General features: G+C 44.4%; 1 protein-coding gene across 2 annotated transcripts; it reads left to right on the top strand.

The window, feature by feature from the left end:
* The first annotated feature begins 2,736 nt into the window (after positions 1-2,736).
* On the top strand, positions 2,737-21,696 carry RCC1 (regulator of chromosome condensation 1). 2 transcript variants are annotated; one of them, XM_087727344.1, is made up of 10 exons: positions 2,737-2,831; positions 9,715-9,784; positions 10,944-11,131; positions 11,560-11,739; positions 11,842-11,965; positions 13,748-13,870; positions 15,162-15,317; positions 16,725-16,844; positions 17,630-17,782; positions 19,469-21,696. In XM_087727344.1, exons 2-10 carry the CDS (start codon positions 9,727-9,729, stop codon positions 19,639-19,641), a joined length of 1,275 nt encoding a protein of 424 aa, XP_087583470.1. In that variant the 5' UTR covers positions 2,737-2,831; positions 9,715-9,726; the 3' UTR covers positions 19,642-21,696. The 2 variants fall into 2 exon arrangements, with proteins under 2 accessions (XP_087583470.1, XP_087583471.1); XM_087727345.1 differs by having other exon boundaries at positions 2,751-2,818.
* Positions 21,697-21,847: the final 151 nt, after the last annotated feature.

The raw sequence follows: 21,847 nt of genomic DNA, 5'->3' as shown, positions 1-21,847 counted from the left end.
TGGATTTTATGACAAGTGAAATGCCAGGACAATCACTGTGTTCAATATACTTATATGTAAATAATAAAAATATTTTTAAAAATGCACCTGTGATTGGTATTTGTATTAGTAATGTACAAACTCTTTGAGTTATTTGGTTTTTCTTAGTTTGCCCTGAGAACATGTTCACTTTATCTTGTAAATGATCATGTCTTGTTGAACATCTGTGAACCTACTGATTTGAATTCAGCTACGCTTTAACTAGCCCTGCTTAGCCAAATTTTGGGGATTTTGCTTGAGGCCACTGCTGTGGCTGGTGGGCTTAAGATGTTGAGAGGAACTGTTGAAGAGCAGGAGGGACATAATCCTAAATTCCTCTGCCTTTGTCAGTCCTTTTTATACAGTATATTACTGGAATATGATAAATGACTATATAATTGATTATCTTAGCTGATTTTTAGAACCATTGCCAAAATAGTTCTCCAATGCTTTTCATGATCACTGATTTGGCCAAAGTTGAGAATTAATTTCCCCAATTTACTACATGTTACTTACATTTCTGAGCAGTTTGCAGTATTGGTATTGAGGTTAAAACAAATATTGATAAATTGCATCCTCTCAATCTTGTGGCACCATTTGAAATAGCCCGATGTTACTCTTCCCCCAGTGCTCAAAGTGTCATATTTTATGGTTGGGATATTGAGATTAGCTGGAAGTTCACATTGGGATGCTTTCTTGTTTTCCTGGTTTGCCACTTAGCAGTCTTAAGAATGAAGTGAATTTTTGGAAGTGATAAGGTAAAGGTGCCCCTTGCTAATGGTTCCTGACTCTAGGGGGCAGTGCTCATCTCCATTTCAAAGCCAAAGAGTCAGCGCTGTCCATAGACGTCTCTCTGGTCATGTGGCCAGCATGACTAAATGCCGAAGGCGCACAGCACACTTACCTTCCCACCAAAGGTAGTTCCTATTTTTCTACTTGCATTTTTTACCTGCTTTCGAACCACTAGGTTGGCAGAAGCTGGGACAAGTCACGGGAGCTCACTCTGTTACACGCCGCTAGGGATTTGAACCGCCGAACTGCCAACCTTTCTGATCAACAAGCTGTCTTAGCCACTGAGCCACTTGAAAGTGATAGGATCTGATTAATTGTGTTTTTAGCCTCCGCTTCCTATAAGAATGTCAGATTCTTAAACTTTTTTTTTTCTGGTTGTGTAGCCACCCTGTAAGATAAGGCAATGGCACCAGATTGTGAAATCAATATCGTGCAATATCGATTTACCAAAGCTTATTCGTCAAACCACCCTTGAATGTATTGAAATACCAATTGGCAATTGATGAGTAACCTGCAGACTTTGGAATGCATTCTTCCTAGTGCAGTGTTTCTCAACCTTGGCAACTTGAAGATGTCCGGACTTCAACTCTCAGAATTCCCCAGCCAGCATTCGCTGGCTGGGAAATTCTGGGAGTTGAAGTCCAGACATCTTCAAGTTGCCAAGGTTGAGAAACACTGTCCTAGTATATTCTCGCAGGTACAGGGTCTGCTTTTTGGATCATGGAATGCCACTTTGCACCCGTCAGCTGCCTCTCCAGGCTGCAAGGCCTGTGGCTTGGATCTCTTTGTTGATGGTGTCTTGCCATCTCTTGTTTTGGATGCCCGTGAAGTCACCAGCCATTGACTTCTACTTGGTAAGCAGTTTTGGCCACGGTGGAAGGCGCTGCTCTCTGGATGTGTCCATACCAGCCTTCTCTCAGAATATAGAATAGAATACAGTTCTTTATTGGCCAAGTTGGACACACAAGGAATTTGTCTTTGGTGTTGATGCTCTCGGTGTACATAAGAGAAAAGATACATTCGTCAAGAATCGTGGATTATTTGTCCTAAAAATTACAAAAAAATGGAGGGAGGGGGAGCGGAAGGAAAGAGGAAGCAATCCCGCAGCGCCTCCCGAAACTTGTACTAGCTAGAACAGTGTTTCTCAACCTTGGCAACTTGAAGATGTCCGGACTTCAACTCCCAGAATTCCCCAGGCAGCATTCGCTGGCTGGGGAATTCTGGGAGTTGAAGTCCGGACATCTTCAAGTTGCCAAGGTTGAGAAACACTGAGCTAGAATCTAGCTTCGCGCAATACATTGAGGATACGGATCAGGCCAACACGCTAAGCCACAAGGTAACCAGCATTTGCCAGCTCCATCCATACCTGTGTTGCGAACGCAGACAGATTTGCAACGGAGAGGGGGTAGTTAAGCCCGCGTGCAAATCCGCCGCAGCGTCCCATCGCGATTTACTTGCAGTTCCCTTTAGCTGGCCAAAAAGTTGCCTAGTAATAGCTTTGGGGAAGCCCACTTTTATCCCAAAGCGAAGAAACCACGATGGCAAAGAACTGCGAAGAACGAATAGAGAGAAGCCAGCCTCATCTCTCTCCCCCCGGCACACATTTATATTTTTATTTTTAAATCAGTAAACTAAACGGGGTATAGAAGCTACAGTCTTGTATGCAGCAAACTGCGTTGTTTTAAATATCTTTTAAGTTACCACACTGGTGGCGCATTTTATCCTTATGAAATTCTGCACCCTGCATGCTAACTGCAGTTAATTAGAAGAAAACTTAGTCTGTTTTGGAAAATGTGTCCAACGAGATCTAAGAGATAACTTCGCTGGCTCAATGGACCTGAATTTAAATTTCAGACGGTAGGGGGCGCTTCTCCTCTTTCACGGCCAATGTGGCCTCTGCGCCTAGTGCGCATGCACCTCCGGATCAGGCCGGGGAAAAGGGAGGGGGGAAGTGGAGAAAGAGAGAGAGAAAAGCTTGGCCCGACTTACAAGTGGAGACGACGAATAGGTAAAGAACGGAGGTGAGTTGATTGGGGGGGGAGACGGCGGGGGCGAGGGGAGCGGGGGAAACACGTCAGGCAAGACTGGAGGGGGGGGAGAGGTAATATCCCCCCCTCCTTCCCTTCAAACCCCCACCACCCCAAAATCCACCGATTACTCAAGTTGCAAAAGGGCCCAGTCCCGGCCCACGTGGTTCCAGGGAAAGTGCTGCAGGCGAACGTTCTAAGGATGGAACGCCAAGTATCAACTTCGCGTTCTAATCGGAGGGGGGAGGGGGGAGCGAACGCGCTCCGAGGCAGCGCCGCGAAAGGGAAAGGGGCCGCGGCGGCGGAGTCCGGCGCGTGGGTGACCGCTTGCTCGGCCTCCCTCTCTCCGCCCTCCCTTCTTTCCCGGGAAGGAAGGCCCAGGCGGGAAATTCAAAAAGCAGGCGGCTTCCTTGACAGTTACTGGAAAGCCGTGGTGGTGGCGGTGGTGGTGGGGATGTAGAAATTCCATGCGACTTAGGAAGGGGTTCCTGTTTGATTCCTTATTTTACAATATGAATGAGCGGAAAGACGGGCAGGCTTATCTGATAGGCCTTTCTTTCTTTTTCTTTTTTCCCCCTTTCTTTTCTGTCCTTCCCCTTTCTTTCTCCCTTTCTCTCCTCCCTCTCTTTTTCTCTTTCCTTCCTTTCTCTCTCTCTCTTTCCTCCCCCTTTCTCTTTCTTCCCTTTTTTTCTCTCTCCCTTTCCTCCATCTTTCTTTCTCTCTTTACTCTTTCTCTCCTCCCTCTTTTTCTCTTTCCTTTCTCTCTCTCTTTCCTCCCTCTTTCATTCTTTCTTTTCTTTCTCTTTCCTTCCTCCTTTCTCTCTTTCCTCCATCTTTCTTTCTCTCTTTACTTCCTCCCTCTTTTTTCTTCTTTCTTTCTCTCTTTCACTCTCTTTCCTCCATCTTTCTTTCTTTCTCTTTCCTTCCTTCCTCCTTTCTTTCCCTCCCTCCCTCCCTCCCTCCCTCCCTCCCTCCCTCCCTCCTTCCTTCCTTCCTTCCTTCTCTGTGCGGACTTCAACCAGAATTCAGCCTGTCTAGAAATGGCCAAGTTGGGGAAAAAAAACACTGCTGTAGAGAGGAGTGAGAAGGTCTCCCAACTTGGCAGCTTTAAAAGTTGAGAACTTCAACTCCCAGAATTCCTCAGCTGGCCATGCTGGCTGGGGAATCCTGGGAGAGCAAGTTTGGAGACCCCTGCTTTAGAGGAGTTGATCAGGGGCTTCTATGACTCCCAGGGAGAGGATTATTAAGTGCTGGAACAAGACTAATATGGCCCCCCTCACCTACACATGGAGATACACGTTTCTGTTTTTTCTGGCATTTTTGAGCTCCACAATTTTGAGGTTTCATAACCATTCATAAACGGAAATGAAATAGAAAATATATTCATAAGGGAAATGAAACTTGCAAATTTAAATTAATAAGTAATGAAATTAAAATTCAATAAATTGCATAAATAACTTCACTGAGTTTCATATTCATAAAGGTTATGTCAAACAAGGCTGCAAGGCGGTTTTGCTATACACACAAAGTATAGAGTATGGAGTATACATCCAATATTGTTTTTCTTTTTTAAAAATTGGTTTTGTAACAAAATCTTTTTTAAAATTCCCCTTCATGGGCTCCCTTTGAGCTCCATGGGCCCTGGAACAATGTACCGGCTGCACCCCCCTCTCAGGCCTGATGATTCCCCTAGAGCAGGGATCTCCAAATTCCTCAGTTCATTGACTCTCCCCCCCTATTAAGATTATTTAGATTATTAATCAACCCTCTCCCCCTTTATTATAAGAGGATAATTTTAAAAATGCTATTTTAATTACTGGTACTCCTACCACTAATCATAGCATCAACCTCTTGAATGGTCCCCTTGATCTTTCTGGGGTTGATGATGACCCTGCCATAGTGGATTGGAACTGTGGGCCTGCCAACCTGGGAGTCTTATCAGGTTAACAAACATTGGTGGAGGCTGATGGACCAATCATAACTTGGATCCAGTGGGGTTTATTCCCAGCTAAACAACAGTCTGGATTGTTGTTATCCTCAGAGATAATGCTAGACTCTCTGCCTGATATAATGTTCTCCTCTCTATCCCAAAGGTGCTTTTTCAGGAAGCAACTGGACTTTTTTCTTTTGAAGATGTTTCGCTTCTCATCCAAGAAGCTTCTTCAGCTCTGATGGGATAGTGGGGAATGGAAGGATTTATCTTCCTTGCATCCTTTTATAGGGTCGTTAAAGCACTTGGCTGAGCTTGTTCATCAAAAAGTTTGGTGGTTTGAACCCTAGCGCTGTGTAATGGAGTGAGCTCCCATTACTTGTCCCAACTTCTGCCAACCTAGCAGTTCTAAAGCATGTAAAAATGCAAGTAGAAAAATAGGAACCACCTTTGATGGGAAGTAGGGGTGGGTTCCGGCAGTCCCTACTGTTGGTTTGCTCATGGGTGCGTGTGTATGATAAAAAATGTTCTGCGCATGCGCAGAAGCAAAAAACAGGATGCCACCAAACCATTACCAGTTCAGCTGAACCGGTCCGTACCGGTAGGAATTCACCATTGGTGGGAAGGTAACAGTGTTCTGTGCACCTTCAATGTTTACTCATGCCAGCCACATGACCATGGAGACATCTCCGGACAGCTCTGGCTCTTCGGCTTTGAAATGGAGATGAGCATTGCCCCCTAGAGTCGGAAACGACTAGCAAAGGAGCCTGAAGCTCCAGTTGAAAGTGATTTAAGTGTGGGAAATCACACTCAAGAGCTAGCGGGTGTGAGCAGGGTGGATTTGATTTAAATCAAGTCTATTTAAATCACATTTTAAACCACGATTTAAATAAGTGAAAAGTATTGATTTAAATCAACTCGATTTAAATCCTAATTTTTTAAGAGCAACTGTCATCTCTGTCCCGTAGCAGCGGCTCCTCTCACCGGCAGTCCCAATATTGCAGAATACACAGCCTCATGCGACATAGCTAAGCTTCATTTCACGCCGAATAAACTAAATTATTAATGTATCATAAATAGAAAACTTTTAAATAACTCCAAACTCATTTTATTAAACTAAATTTGATTAAAAAAAATATGATTTAAGTAAAAAAAAATCTAATTTAAATTAAAAAAAACTGGATTTTTTCTTTAAAAAAAACCATCCATTTTTATCCACCCTATGTATGAATGAGTGATTGTATGCCGAACACACCTGTAACGGGATGAGTTTGAGGGTAAGCATTTCCAAATGATATTCTGATCTTCCTTTTATTTTATGATTCGAAGAGTCTGTGAGTTTTTCCAAGCGTAGCCAGTATTCTGAGAGGACTGAACAGGTGGCCCTAAGGGCAGCCGCACACTGCAGTTGTGAGCAGTTGTGAGCCTGTGTGTGTGTGTGTAAAAGTAACAATGCTTTACTATATTCCAGGGCTCTTTGCAAACAGCCTCGGGAGGTGTAAAAACAAGGGAAGCCTTTGTCTACGGAAGTGGCTTCTGTCCCTTGGCAATTTTGGTGTTAAGACACGATGGCCATGTTTCTTTCTCTTTACGCATGCAGGGTGCTCTCATCTTCAGAATGTGGCTTGCTGTTCCTTGCTGCTGGACACATGGGGGGGGGGGAATAAAACATTTAGTGGCAGACAGAATGAGTCAATGGACCATACCCACCTTTGCAAGCTGCGCTGGTTACCTGTCTCTTTCTGGCTACAAGTCAAAGTGGTTGGTTACACCAGTAAACCCTTACGCAGCATACAACCTGGTTAGCAATAGCACCCTCCCCCCAAACCTTTTGGGCACTCAGGACTGGTTGCATGGAGAGAGGTTCCATACATACGCGCCCCCCCCCCACATGTGCCCTGGCATGTGTGTGCAGCTCCCCCACATGTGACCCCCACGCATGCGTACACAGCCCTGCCCCCACACTCTCCACCCTCCCTCACATATGAGCTTTCTCTTTCTCTCTCTTTCCTCCCTCTTTCATTCTTTCTCTTTCCTTCCTCTTTCTTTCTCTTTTCTCCTTTCTCTCTTTCCTTCTTTCCTCCTTTCTTTCTCTACTCTTTCTTTCACTCTTTCCTCCATCTTTCTTTCTCTCCTCCCTCTTTCATTCTTTCTCTTTCCTTCCTCTTTCTTTCTCTTTCCTTCCTTCCTCCTTTCTTTTTCTTTCTTTCTTTCTTTCTTTCTTTCTTTCTTTCTTTCTCCCTTTACTCTTTCTTTCACTCTCTTTCCTCCATCTTTCTTTCTCTTTCCATCCTCCCTCCCCCTCTTTCTTTCTTTCTTTCTTTCTTTCTTTCTTTCTTTCTCCCTTTCTTTCTTTCTTTCTTTCTCTCTCTCTCTCTCTCTCTCTCTCTCTCTCTCTTTTTCTTTCTTTCTCCCTTTCTTTCTTTCTCTCTCTCTCCCCCTTTCTTTTTTCTTTCTTTCTTTATTTCTCTCTCTCTCTCTCTCTCTCTCTTTCTTTCTTTCTTTCTTTCTTTCCGTAATCTCTGTGCTGACTTCAACCAGAATTCAACCTGTCTAGAAATGGCCAAGTTGGAAAAAAACACTGCTGCTGTAGAGAGGAGTGGGGGGAGGTCTCCCAACTTGGCAGCTTTAAAAGTTGAGAACTTCAACTCCTCTGCTTGCGTATGCGCAGCAGACACCTGAACACTAGCTGGCTGGTGGGAGGTGGGCACACATGCCCAGTGGAGCTGAACTGGGGCAACGGCCTGCGTGCCCACAGAGAGAGCACTGCGTGCCATAGGTTTACCATCACGGGTGTAGGGTCTCCTGCTTGGGCAGGGGGTTGGCTAGATGACCTACAAGGTTCCTTCCAACTCATCTGTTCAACCTTTATCTAAGTTGCTTCTCTCCCTCCTGTTGCGCAAACCCATTTCAGTCCTGGCTGGTCTTGGGTTACGATAATTGGGACGAGTTTTATGTTTGCTTGTGGGTGTGGATATTGTTAGCAGGACTCGCCATAAATTCTTGTTCTTTATCACTTTTCTGTAATAGTTTTATTATGTTGCATTTTTCTTTGTTTCGTTTGACTTTATTACACACTATCCGGAATCAGTTTGGAGTCAGGCAGTGTCTAAATTGAAAAAAAAAAATCAAATATGGCGTTTATGGCCAATTTTATAGTGATATTTTCAATTTTTTTATCACTCAAGCCAATTTAATTTGATTTTACTGCTTTCTGACAGTAATTATTTTATTACATCGAGTGTTGCCAAGCTTCTTTGCAGCAGCGTTTAAAATTTATAGGGTGCTACTAGATAACAACACTTCTATTAGGATCTAAGTCCGTGATGGCAAACCTATGTATGGCATGTGCGCCAGCTGCTCTTCTGGTTTCCGGCGTGCACATGCACAGGTGGCCTTCACAGATGCTGGAGCGCCGGAAAATGGCCTGAAAACAGCCCCCAAAACAGCCCCCAAACCCCATTTTTGGGTCGTTTTCAGGCCAAAAACAGTCTGAAAAAAGGTCAAAAATGACCCCAAAACAGCAAAAAATTGGCCAAAAACAGACATCTGCGCACCCACCAACTGATCTATGGGTTTTTGGCGCTGAGGCACGCATGCACGTACATTCCGTTTTGGGCGCTTGGTGCCAAGAAGGTTCGCCATCACTGATATAGGTAGTAAACTCAATTATATTTATACAGCTGCTGTTAAAAACATCCTTCTTTGTTCTCTACTAATTGAAAGATGCAAGTTTTATTTAAGACGTTTTAATCCTAACTTTTATCTTTTTTACACGGAACAATGTAAATGAAGTTCTCAACGAGCAAAAGTTAAGAGGCCAATAAAATACAGGTAGTCCTTGACTTACAACAGTTCATTTAGTGAACATTCACAGTTACAACGGCATTGACAAAATGTGACTTACGACTGTTTCTCACACTTAATGATTGTTGCAGCATCCCCATGGTCACATGATCAAAATCATATTTATGACGGTTGCAGTGCCTGGGGGGGGTCATGTGATCACCTTTTTGGACTTCTGACAAGCAAAGGCAATGGGGGAAGCCAGATTCACTTAACAACTGTGTGATTAACTTAACAACCACAGCGATTCATGTAACAACTGTGGCAAGAAAGGTCGTAAAATGGGGTAAAACTCACTTAAGGAATGTCTTGCTTAGTCAATTGCGGTCATAAGTTGAGGACTACCTGTAGAATAAAATAAGTGATAAAATTAAAAAAATAGAAAGGTATTAGTTGCTACTGGTAAGTGTTTTGACGTGTTTTTAGGTTCATCCAGTGATTGCATCTTTTTAAATGTAAAGGTTTCTTCACTTGTTTTTTATCTATTACTAGCTGATAACCTGGCATTGCCTGGAACAAATCTCCCTTACCAGAGGGAGCCTCCTTGTGGAGTACTGTAAGCCGGTACCATGGCAACTCCACTGTGCTGTACAGTAGAAGCCAATTTAAGGCACAACAGGCTGTATCTTAACAAGCCTTTCATCCAAAATCCACACTATCACTGTCAAAAGTACTGTAATTTGACACTATAGATATAATTCATTCCTTTTCATTTCAGCGGCCCAGGCATTCCAGAGTTATGCTGGAACACAGACACACAGACATACCCACCCACACCGAGGGGTGTTAGGGATGTCTTACGTTTCCAGAGAGTAAGTCATCTGTGTACCAAGTTTGGCTGAAATTGCTTGAGGCATTCCAGAGTTATGCTGGAACACACACACGTACACACACACACACACACACACACACACACACACACACACACAGATTCCTATACATTACATTGTTTTACATTTGCATTATATTGAATTGTATTACTAGTTTCTCCTTGGCCTCTCTACCGTCTACTGTAATGAAATTTGTTTTGATGTTAACATATTGAGATTTCTTTCACTGAGGAGGTATGTTCTCCTCCCCCCCCCCTCTTCTGTCCTGCAGCTTTAAAGAAACATGCCAAGGAAACGGGCATTAGAAAAAGGTGACATTTTAAAAGCGAAACGGACAAAAGGTGAGATGCCCCTTGGTGGGAATATTGCTCAGATCCAAGCGCTTTCAGTGCTTCAGCAACAAACATTTCAATCTTACCATAAAGTTCTTGTTTACCAAATCCTTGTTAACGATGATTGATGTCAACATGTTTCTTGGATCCAGTGTTTCTCAATCTTAGCTGCTTGAAGGTGCATAGAGTTCAACTTCCAGAATTCCACAGCCAGCAATCTTATGTTCCACCCCCCCTTTATATCTTGCTCTTGAATATATACTTGTATATTTAGTATTTTCTTTTCTGTTTCCCCCCTCTTCGCCCTCTTTCTCATTTAATAGTGCATCATCTGGATTCTGTATCTTCTCCTTACTTTCTTTTCTAGCTTCCTTTCTCTAGCCAATCATAAAATCTTCCCCATGTCTTGAAGTACACCGATTCCTCTTTATCCTTTATTTTCAGTGTCAACCTGTTCATCTCTGCACAATCTAGTATTTTTTATATTATCTCTTCCTCTGTTGGTAACTTATTTAATTTCCAATTCTGGGCAAATACAATTCTCGCAGCGCCAAGTGACTGAATTTTTGATCATGTGGCCATGGGGATGCTGCAGTGGTTGTAAGGGTGAAGCCATAAGTCATAAGTCCCGTTTTTCAGTGCCGTTGTAACTTCCAACAGTCACTGAATGAACGGTCATAGGTTGAAGATGACCTGTTAGAAGATGCTGCTCTTGGCTTAGGAAACATCCGACTTAAATATCCAAATATCTGGAATTTTAAACTCTCCAATTGGAGAGGGAAGGAACCGAGGACTATCAAATTTGGAATGGATGTTATTCCTGGCTTGAGAGTAAATGTAAAACTTAGGGTATAAAATGTTAAAGTATAATATATAGAAAGTAAAAGATATAAGAAATATATGATACTGATTTGATATCATTATAATTTAAATAAGGATATAACTTAGGATAGTGAAATTGAGATAGATTTTTTTGTAAATAGGATTGTTACAAAAGATATGGATACCGATATGAAAAATGCTGTTATAAGTGTACATTTGTGTTTTGTCTTTTAAATGTTGGAAAATTCAATGCATACTATTTAAAAATAATTTAAAAAAACCCTCTCCAATTGGGTTATGATAGGTTGCTTTCTTTTTCATGTTCCTTCCTCCTGCTCTTATCCAGTTAGCCATTGCTCCCACCAAAGTGAGCCAGGATTGGTGTTGACCCTGGGACAAGGTGATCTCGGACAGCTGGGCCTTGGACCAGATGTGCTGGCACGGAAGAGGCCCGCCGTGGTGCAGCTCCCTGAGAAAATTATCCAAGCTGAGGCAGGCGGGGTTCATACAGTGTGTCTGAGCGAAACAGGCAAGGTGAGTCCAAGCATACCTTGGTTTCCTATAAAACGGAAGGCGTCAACCTTAAACACTCCAAAGAGCCAATTGGACCTATTTCCCATAGAAGAGAAAACACTGGGAGCCACAAAATCCTTCCTGTGCCTGGCTATTTCCTGAGCGGCCACAAAACCAGTATATGTAGTTGAATTAAACATTCTGTTTCCTTCTGAAACTTTACTTTTCTTGGATTTAACCATGGTTGGCCTACCGGTGGTTGAAAAGCTCAATAAATCACGTGCCAGCAGGTGTCACACATTCTTGGTTGTGAAGCATATTTTGAGCAACAAGGAGCCGCAGCAGAGGGACGAAAGAGCCACATGCAGCTCCAGAGCCGGGAGTTGCTGGCCCAATGCTGTGGAACATTGTGCTGTGTTTATAGAGTGCTTAAATTACACTTCTTCCAGATCTATACTTTTGGCTGCAATGACGAGGGGGCCCTGGGGAGGGACACTTCAGAGGAAGGGTCTGACGCTGTGCCGGGCTTGGTGGATCTGAAGGAGAAGGTGGTGCAGGTGTCAGCGGGGGACAGCCACACGGCAGCGTTGACAGAAGATGGACATGTCTTCATTTGGGGTGCTTTCCGGGTACGTTGTCTTGTTTTGCTTGGGAGAAAAGCTGTCGTGTTTGGCTTCCTTTTTTGGCTTCCCCCATTGGCTCTTTCTCTCATACGTCTGCATCTTCTTTAGGATGAAAATGGCGTCATTGGTTTACTAGCCCCTCTGAAAGGCGAAGAGAATTTGGAGTCTATCAATGGCAGCTTATTCCCAGTAGAACTACAGTTGGATGTCCCAGTTGTTAAAATTGCCTCTGGTGAGTGACGCTGGCTATAGTGGTGCTTCTCACCAAACAGGTTTTTGAAAACCCAGGTTTGCAAAGCAAGCAAGTCATGTTGGTCTGTCAGCTGCCCCTGGAGCTTCGTATAATCCCCGACCTCTGGTCCTTCCGATGCGCCCTAAAAAGTTGGCTTTTCCAGCAAGCCAGCCTGGCCTGAACAAAACAAAACAAATTATTGATCACTGTTAACTTTAATTCGATTTTTTTTAAAAAAAATGTCATTGTCAATTTTAATTGGGTTTGGGATATTCTATTTAATTTTTTAAAAAACTTTTGTATTATATGTTTTTTTAATGTTGTACGCCACCCTGAGTCCTTGGGAGAAGGGCGGCATATAAATCTAATAAACCTAAACCTAAACCTCTGTTTCACAGGCGATGTGCAACTCTCATGGGTGACTTAGCTTCAGCTAAATCAGCTGAATTCGCTTAGTAAATTCATGAACCTAGTCAATGGCTGATGCTTGGGTTGATAGTCTGTTGGATAACTGATAAACTGGATTTAACTTCCACCGAGCAAAGTTGTTTTTTTTTTTAAAGGCAGGATTTCCCCCATGCTTTGAATTCCAAAAAGGATAGAAATCTGTTATGACCTAAGCTTCTCAAAAGCACGGAGCCGACTCCTCTTCCCGATAAAACCCCTTTTATTTAGTTTAAAGGGAATTCCTCTCCAGCAAAGTCCCAGCCAACAGTTTTTCAAGAGATTTCACAACTACAGACCTTGGGCTTGGAGAGCTGCCAGGCCGATATCTTGTAAATGCCATGCAAGGTCAGAAACAGATCTTCACCCTAATGAATTGAACTCTCCTGCAAACTCCACTCCCCTTTCGCTCCTCTTTATTACCTATGGGAGGGGCCATTCACCATCCACCTGTGCCTTTACTCCGGAGTCGGCCCTGTTCCTTAGCTGTTCCCTTCTCCTGGCAGCTCTGCGCATGCGCACACTGGGAACAGGCTCCAGCTGTTCTTCTGCCCCACTGATGTCTGACTCTGAAGGCAGTTGATAATTGTCATATGGCCATCTCTGCCTCCAACACAGAGCCCTCCTCCGAGCCTTCCCCAGACTCCAGGACTGGCCCCTGCTCCTCTCCGACCTCCTCACTGTCCTGAATCTGCTCTCCAGATCCTCTGGCAGGCCAAAACTTTCTAACTCAGCATTGCCCCTTGACAGAAGTGGGGAGGGAAAGATATTTTTTTAAAAAAAAACAATTTTATTTATTAGTGCATGCAAAGATAGAAATAGCACAACAGTGGTAGTATTAGTAGTGAGAAAAAAGGTAGTCATAAATATATAAATAATAGTTATCAAAATCATCTTTGAAAAGAACCACTCCTATATTTTAAGCTATTATTAAGTCTACACCACGCGAAGCCATACTGCTCCAGCGTCTCATTTTTACAGTAAGAAAACGCTTGCAAAAATGATAGAAAACACATCTGAATCAATTCTTTAACTTCTGAAATGTAGATTTTCTTCCAATCCACCTGAGAAAGCTGTCTTTCTGAGTCATAATGGAGTTCTTCATGAAAAGTCAGATTCCATATCTACATATATGTGTGTGTGTGTGTGTGTATGTATGTATATGTGTGTATACATACATACATACATACATACATACATACATACATACATACATACATACATACATACATAATTCAGCATCTCATCTGAATTACATCCCCAGTCCTCAGAAATAGAACGTTTTTTGGGGGGGGGGATTTTTTGAGCCATCTGTGAAGCAACTTGTTCTCTTTTTAGGGAGCCATCACTTGGCTTTAGTGTCCAATACTGGCAACCTTTTTACCTGTGGATGTGGAGACAATGGTCAGCTGGGACGTGTGCCCCAAATTTTTGTGGTCCGAGGAGGAAGACGGGGCTTGGGTGAGTTCAGCATTGAATTTAATTTTAATTTTAATTCCTCTGATGTAGTGTTTGGTTCAGCAGCAGTTTATTTGATTGGATGGACCAGTTTTATCTACTGAATTTGTCCTGTTTGTTTTTGCCTTCGCTGAATGTGATTACAATACATATTTTTTGTGGTTAGCCATGCAAGTGGTATCTAAGCACCAGAAATCCATCCTTAATCAAATATAAAGGTAAAGGTTCCCCTCGCACATATGTGCTAGTCGTTCCTGACTCTAGGGGGCAGTGCTCATCTCTGTTTCAAAGCTGAAGAGCCAGCGCTGTCCGAAGACGTCTCCGTAGTCATGTAGCCAGCATAACTAAATGCCGAAGGCGCACGGAGCCCTGTTACTTTCCCACCAAAGGTGGCTCCTATTTTTCTACTTGCATTTTTTACATGCTTTCGAACTGCTAAGTTGGCAGAAGCTGGGACAAGTAATGGGAGCTCACTCTGTTACAGGGCGCTAGGAATTTGAACCGCCGAACTGCCAACCTTTCTGGGGCTTTTTTGTTGTTGTTGTTAAAATGTTTTTATTTTCCATTTTTCATTTTCATACAGTCACATATATACTGTGCATAACCAGGGCCATACAACATTAAACAATAATCACAGCCGTTCCTCTTGTCAACAATACCCCCAGAAATATAAATAAAATAAAACTCAAACTCAAATAGAAACCCAATATACCTCTTCTGCTCTCCATACACCTCTTTCTTCCGCCCCCCTCCAACTTACTATCTTCCCTCCATCACTCCCCTCTACCCTACTTCCCCTCCCCCTCTACCACTCCTCTCTCCCAGTCCAATCTCTCCCTTCCTTCTCACCCTCCCTCCCACCCTCTCTCCCACCCTCTCTACCCCTCTTCCGTCTATCCCACTCCTCCTCCCCTTGGTGTATTTCTACTATATGTCAATGTATTCAGCTTGTCCTATTTTTACGGAGAAATTAAAGAGAGACAGTATACATGTGAAATCGCATTACGTTGAAATCTAACATATAGTATATGTCCCCCCCTCCCCTCCCCTCCCCCCAAACACCCCACCTCCCTCCCCCCCCCCGACTTCCCAGAGTCCGTACACGGTATAGATTTTTAACAATCACAGTCTAAAATATATTGAGACAAAAGAAATAAAAAGGGGTTAATAAGATTACCTTTCTGATCAACAAGCTCAGCGTCTTAGCCGCTGAGCCACCCTGTCCCTTGTAATTAAATATAATGCATGCATATTGAGCTGATTCTTCCTAAATATCTTTCCATTCTTCCACCAGAGCGACTGTTGCTCCCCCAGGCGGTCACCATAAAGCAGAGAGGCTGTAAGACCAAAGGCAACATCAGAGACGTCTTTTGCGGCTCTTACTCCACCATTGCTATCACGCAGGAGGGACACGTGGTTGGGTTTGGCCTCTCCAATTATTACCAGTTGGGTGAGTTGATGTTCATCATAGGACTTGAGCTATAATCAGGGCCCTCAGGATAAGGTGGAGCTTTTGTTGTGGCCCACCGGCAAAGCTGGCAGCAGAGTCGGACAGCGAGGAGGTTGGGAAGCAACATGGGCCAGTCCTAGGGGTTGAGGAAAGCTCAGACGAGGGCTCTGCGTCGGATACAGAGAGGGTGTTAGACAGCAGTGAGGCAGAAGAACAGCTGGAGCCTGTTCCTAGTGTACGCATGCGCAGAGCTGCCAGAAGAAAAGAACAACTAAGAAAGCAGGAGTAAAGCTACACCTTGGAGGTGATTGCCCCCCCATTGCCCCGCCCCCAATAGGAAACAAAAGAGGAGGGAACAGGGAGTGGGCTTTTGCAGGGAACAATTCGTTCCTTCAGTCGTTTCAAGAGTGGAAAGTTCTGTTTGTGACTATAAGAGACTCTGTGCCAAGTTTTGCCTTGCTCTGCCTTTGGAAACTAGTTATCTGGCAGCTCTCCAAACGAGATAAGGTTCGTGTTGATAAATCTTCCTCTGAAAGACTGTTTGCTAAGCCTTGCTGACCGTGAATGAAAGGAATTCACAGTCGTGTAAATAAAAGAGGTTTTGCAGGGACCGAGACTTTGCTTCTAGGCTGCATAACAGGGATAGAATCAAGATCACGTGAAGTGTTAATACCACTTTATAATGCCTTGGTAAGGCCACACTTGGAACATTGCATCCAGTTTTGGTCATCACGATGTAGAAAAGATGCAGAGACTCTAGAAAGATTTCAGTGAAGCGCAACGAAGATGATTAGGGGACTGGAGACTAAAACATGAAGAAGGTTACAGGAACTGGGTATGTCTAGTTTAATGAAAAGAAGGATATGGGAAGACATGATAACAGTGTTCCAATATCTCAGGGGCTGCCACAAAGAAGAGGGAGTCAAACTATTCTACAAAGCAACAGGGTAGAACAAGAAGCAATGGGTGGAAACTAATTCAGGAGAGAAGCAACTTAGAACTGAGGAGAAATTTCCTGACAGTTAGAACAACTAATCAGTGGAACAACTTGCCTCCAGCAGTTGTGAATGCCCCAAACACTGGAAGACTTTAAGAAGATGTTGGATAGTCATTTGTCTAAAATGGTATAGGGTTTCCTGCCTAGGCGGGGTTGGACTAGAAGACCTCCAAGGTCCCTTCCAACTCTGCTATTGTATTTGTATATTTGTATTAAATCAGAACAGCAACATAAAAGAAATCATTCTTCCATTGTCTCTTGTCCGCCTCAATACTTTTAATTGCTATGCTTTAAGAGATACGATATGTAGTTTCTAATCACTTGTAGCAAAATGGCCTTAAAACGGTAATGTGCTGCTGTTACTGCATTCATCTCCATTAATCTACCATTTGCTTTTCTGTCCCTCCCAGGCTCCCAAGAAATTACCACTTATTATTCTCCAAAGATCCTGACAGCATTTAAGAATTCCACCCGGTCGTGGGTTGGATTCTCTGGTGGGCAGCATCACACTGTCTGTCTGGATTCCGAAGGTGGGTCACCTGGAAGAGTAGATTCATGGGAAGCAGTTGGTCATCGCTCTGCCCTGGTCAGGCACCACCGAGAAGAACAATAGCACTTACACTTATATATCGCTTTGTAGCGTTTTACAGCCCCCCCTCTTAGCGGCTAACGTCTGGGTTCTCATTTTACCCACCTGGGAAGGATGGGGGCTGAGTCAACCTTGAGCCCCATCAGGGTCGAACTCCAGACTGTGGGCAGAGTTGATTTCCTTGCGTTGGGTTGATTTCTTTCTTTACATGAATCTCTGTTCATTTGGGGTGGGTGGGGGTTGAAGGGATCTTATATACCAGTGATGGCAAACCTGTTCAGCGCCGTGTGCCCAAACCAGAACCCATGTGCTTGTACACACGCTGGAGCACCGGAAACCCAAAGACCAGCTGGCCGGCGTGCACATGCCAATTTTTAAGCTGGTTTTTGGGCCATTTTCAAGCCATTTTTCGTGCCATTTTCAGGCCGTTTTTGGCCCCCCCAAAATGGCTGGAAAACGGCCTGGAAACCAGCTTTTTTAACATCATTTTTTGGGCCATTTTCCGGCACTCCAGCGCTTGCGAACAGCAGCTGGCAATGGCATGCGTGCCCACAGAGAGGGCTCTGCGTGCCACCTCTGGCACATGTGCCATAGGTTGGCCATCGCAGTTATATACAAATCCGGATGCCGCGATTGCTGGTCATCGAGTCTTTAAAGAGTTTGTATCATAGAGACCTGTGTAACTCCTCTTTCTTTCTCTCTTCGATGGTTCCCTCCTTCCAACAGGCACTGTGTATAGTCTTGGGCGTGCAGACTATGGGATGTTGGGCCTGGGAAAAGAAGTTGACGAGAAGAGCTCTCCTACCACTGTCCCTGATTTGCCCAAATCAACTTCGGTGGCCTGCGGGGAACGAGTTGGCTTTGCCGTGACGGAAGATGGTGAGTCTGAGCAAATAAGGAGAGTGGGGGGGTTGCATCTGAAGCTTTGCACGGAAATTGTGTCTACTTTTTAGTCCCCTATGGCAGTGTTTTTCAACCTTTTTTGTGCAAAGGCACACTTTTTTCATGAAAAAAATCACGAGGCACACCACCATTAGAAAATGTTAAAGAAATTTAACTCTGTGCCTATATTGACTATATATAAAGTGTTTTTCCCACGGCACACCTTACACTATGTCACGGCACACTAGTGTGCCGCGGCACAGTGGTTGAAAAACACTGCCCTATGGCACGTATGCCGGAAGCAGCACACAGAACCATCCCACGTGGGACATGTGGCCTCGCTGGCTCCTCTTCCGTGTTTTTGGGTATGTGCGCGTGCTGGTCAGCTGGGCTTTGTGCACGCGAGAGTGTTGATAGCATTCCAGCGCACATGTGTGCTCCGGCACCCAAACGTCCGGGTTTCCCTTGTGCACATGCACGATGGCCAACTGTTCATCGGGTGCACGTCTGTGCTGGAAGCTGGAAATTTGGATGCCAGCGTGCGCATCTGCATCGGAATGCTGCTCTTCTGGGCTTCGGCATTCCCGTGTTTGCAAAGGCCAGCGAGGCCGTGTGGTTCAGGCAGGATGGTTTTGCGTGCTTTTTCCGGCACGCAGGTTGGCATGCAGTGATGTAAACGGTTACCCATCTCTGTTCTAGTCCATGCAATAAGACTTGGTTTATTTTAAGGGCTATATTTACCTCCTGCCTTTTCTCAAAGGCAAGTGTATACAGGTAGTCCTCGACTTACGACCACAATTAAACCCAAACTTCCTGTTGCTAAATAGATTAGATTAGATTAGTTTTATTGATTAGCCTGTAGGCCCTATCAAAGAACAAGGTTCAAACATGTATGACCCATAAAATCCAACACGAGCAATTTAAAATAAGTAGGGTAAAATACAGTAGTTGTAGGATAAAATATAATAATTTAATTCATCAATATGTAAAATGGGTGGCGTATCACCTCATTTCTGATTTATACGTAACAGCCGCGTTAGTGTCTTTCTGTCAGAGACCAACTCTCTGCTCCGTAGAGCAGGATAGAAAAGATGTAACATCTGACAAGCCTGATTTTCAATCTCTGATTTTCAATTTCTCACATGCAGGCAGGAATTACCTTATTTTTCAGAGTATAAGAAGCACCTTCTCCCCCCCCCCCCAAAAAGCGGGTGAAAATCTGGGGGCATTATACACTGAATACAACATTTTTGGCCTCCCAAAACCCCGCCCCTTCACAAAAATGGACATGCAGAGGGTTTGGGAGGCCCGTAAAGTGGGCCAGCACCCAGGATCACTCTCCAAGCCTAAAGGCTATGCATGCCGGGTTTTTTTGGTGAGAAACGGGCCGTTTTTAGCTCGTTTTTGTCCCAGCCCCCAGGAGCACTTTGCAGGCCTCTCAAACTCTGCATGCCCTGTTTTTCACAAAAAATGAGGCGTTCAGAGGGTTTGGGAGGTCTGCAGAGTGCAAAACCTTTTTTTTTTTTTAAATTTACCTCTTCAAAATCTTGGTGCATCTTATACTCCGGTGCGTCTTATACTCCGAAGAATACGGTAACCCCCCAAAAATCATCTCTGCGTGTCTTAGTTGGATAGGATATGGCTGCTCGGTGTTTTCGATCTTCATGCTCTACCTCTCCATAGGTCACGCCTTTGCCTGGGGCATGGGGTCAAACCTCCAGCTTGCCACAGGAGATGAAGAGGATGTCTGGAGCCCTGTTCAGATGTCCGGCCAGCAGCTGGAGAACCGCAGAGTTCTCTCCGTGACAGCCGGAGGGCAGCACACCGTCTTGCTTGTCAAGGACCAACAGAGCTGACAATTTTCTCCTGCGGTCCCAGCAGGAACCCTCTGGGGGCGCTTGCTGTCTGAAGCTTTTTGGGGGCCAGGTTTTGAAGACTGCCCTTCTGTGGGGGAAGGGGGAAAAAAAACTTTTCAAAGTTTCTTCCGAAAAGAAAATTAGCTGAGATAAAGATACTCTTTCTGAATGCTGGAATTTTGTTGAAATCCAAAGCATTGTATCGAACGGAGACCAGCCTTCCCACCCTTAAAAGAGGAAAAAGAATCAGTGTCTGCAAATCTGTTTAACTTACCCTTTTTGCTTTCGCTAGCTGTTTTTCCTTGCTTTTCTCGATCGTTGAAATCACTTGGAATTTTTAGCCGGTTCTGTGGGTTTTGGGACTTCACCTCGGTTGCATTCTTAGCTATTTATTCTTCCCTTTTAAAAGTTTTTATCCCTCGCTATGCGGGCCGTTAACCCTTGGGAAGCGAGGTCTCTTCAATTTAAGAGCCGCGGTGGCGCAGTGGTTAGAGTGCAGCACTGAAGGCTCCTTCAGCTGACTGCTAGCTGCAGTTCGTCAGTTCGAATCTCAGCAGGCTCAAGGTTGACTCAGCCTTCCATCCTTCCGAGGTGGGTAAAATGAGGACCCAGATTGTTGGGGGCAAGAGGCTGACTGTTAAACCGCTTGGAGAGGGCTGTAAAGCACTGCTAAGCGGTATATAAGTCTTAAGCGCTATTGCTATTAAGTGCAGCAAAGCCTGCTTTTCACCGTATGTCATCCTCTGCCTAAAGCATCAGAGCAAATTGGGATGGCACCAAGAGTCGTTTAGGTCATGGCTCTTGGTTGTTCTTCCCCAGATCTCATCGTCAAGATTCAGGGGTTATGTAGGCAGACTGCAGCCATCATCCCCTCCAGCCAGTGCACTCCAGGGAGAGGCTGCTTCAGGGGGAGGGACAGTGTCGATAAGCACATCATCCGAGTTGGGATGCTTTCAACAAAAAAACACCACTTGGTTCTACTTTCCCCTTATTCCAGGAAAAGAGTGCCTTTATCCTAGTAGGAACTCTGAACCTCTCCATTCTTGTAGTTGTGGTTGGGGGAGAAACACGGTTCCTGAGTGAAGAGGGGGTAAAAAGGTTTCTCCTTTTTTGGAGAAATGCTTGAGGGTCTCCTTATGGAACTCTTGCTGTAACTCCCACCGATGCAGCTGTTAATCTCCTGAACCACTAAACCTGAACAGAGATTTCCAGTCACACAGCACTGCCCGGGGCATCCAAAAATCCTATTTTTTCATATTTAAAGTAGCACCTCTGGTTATCCCCCCCCCCCCCTGGAAAAGTTAGGGCCTTGAATTTAGGAGACCAGCTTCCAAGTTCTCTCAGGTGTTCCTCCATTGGTTGCCTTGCATGAATAAGCAGAGTGATTCCCACCCACCCCCAACTTTTCCCAGGTGGGGGCCTGCTTTTAAACCATATTTTCAATTTAGTCTGACAGAGATAGCTAATTGCTTGTTCAAAGGAGCTGCTTGTCAGTTGATCCTCAACAAAGGGGAAGGAGCAGAACCAGCCCAAGGAAAACCAATGTTAGATCATGGGGAAAGTCAGCCAGACTCAGATGGAGACCATTTCGCTATGGCCTTTGTCAATGCCAGTCATGTTCTGTTACCTCCCACAGCCAGTGGTGGGATCCTCCTGGTTGAACAACCAATTCAGTGATCGGGCGATTTGCACGCTTGTGTGCTGATGTGCTTACGGGATTCTTCAAAGGAGTAATAGCTGATTCGCAGGGCAAATCAGCTGAGAACATGTAGGAAAATAGGGCGGGTGGGCCCGTCTGATCTTTGGAGCTACACATTTGCCCGAACTGGTAGAATCCCACCCCTGCCCACAGCTAAAGTTTCTTGCAATTCTAGAAAACGGTGTGTTTTTTAAAATACGGAGTTCCTGCAGCCTCAGGGAACCAGGGGAGGGGGGGTGGGAATTTGGAGAGGTAAAGAAAGCAAATATATATATATATATCTTTGGTAGCATTTGCCAAAGAGACGCAATAGATCTGTGAAATCCTAACGTTTGAAATAAATTTGAGTTTTGATAGTTCTGTATTCGTGTGTTGTATAGGGTAGCTGAAAGCGCATTGCCTAAAGTAGAAGTAAGGGAACCCATCACCCTGAAGACACCACACTACAGGTTCCATCATCTGACTTGGCTTAGACTGGAACAGGGGTTTCCAGCCTTCGCAACTTTT

The sequence above is a fragment of the Thamnophis sirtalis genome, unplaced genomic scaffold (genome assembly GCF_051295495.1).
Source record: "Thamnophis sirtalis isolate CommonGarterSnake01/CBP01778 unplaced genomic scaffold, rThaSir2_p1.2 scaffold_13, whole genome shotgun sequence".
Lineage (NCBI taxonomy): Eukaryota > Metazoa > Chordata > Lepidosauria > Squamata > Natricidae > Thamnophis > Thamnophis sirtalis.
The sequence above is the reverse complement of the archived record's forward strand: the minus strand, read 5'-3'. Positions and strand labels throughout refer to the sequence as shown.

Excerpts from the sequence above, each read along its gene's own strand:
- RCC1 (XM_087727344.1), top strand. The coding sequence starts at position 9,727 with ATGCCAAGGAAACGGGCATTAGAAAAAGGTGACATTTTAAAAGCGAAA. Across the intron at positions 9,785-10,943 it reads AAAAGCGAAACGGACAAAAG|TTAGCCATTGCTCCCACCAA; the intron begins GTGAGATGCCCC and ends GCTCTTATCCAG. Across the intron at positions 11,132-11,559 it reads GTCTGAGCGAAACAGGCAAG|ATCTATACTTTTGGCTGCAA; the intron begins GTGAGTCCAAGC and ends CACTTCTTCCAG.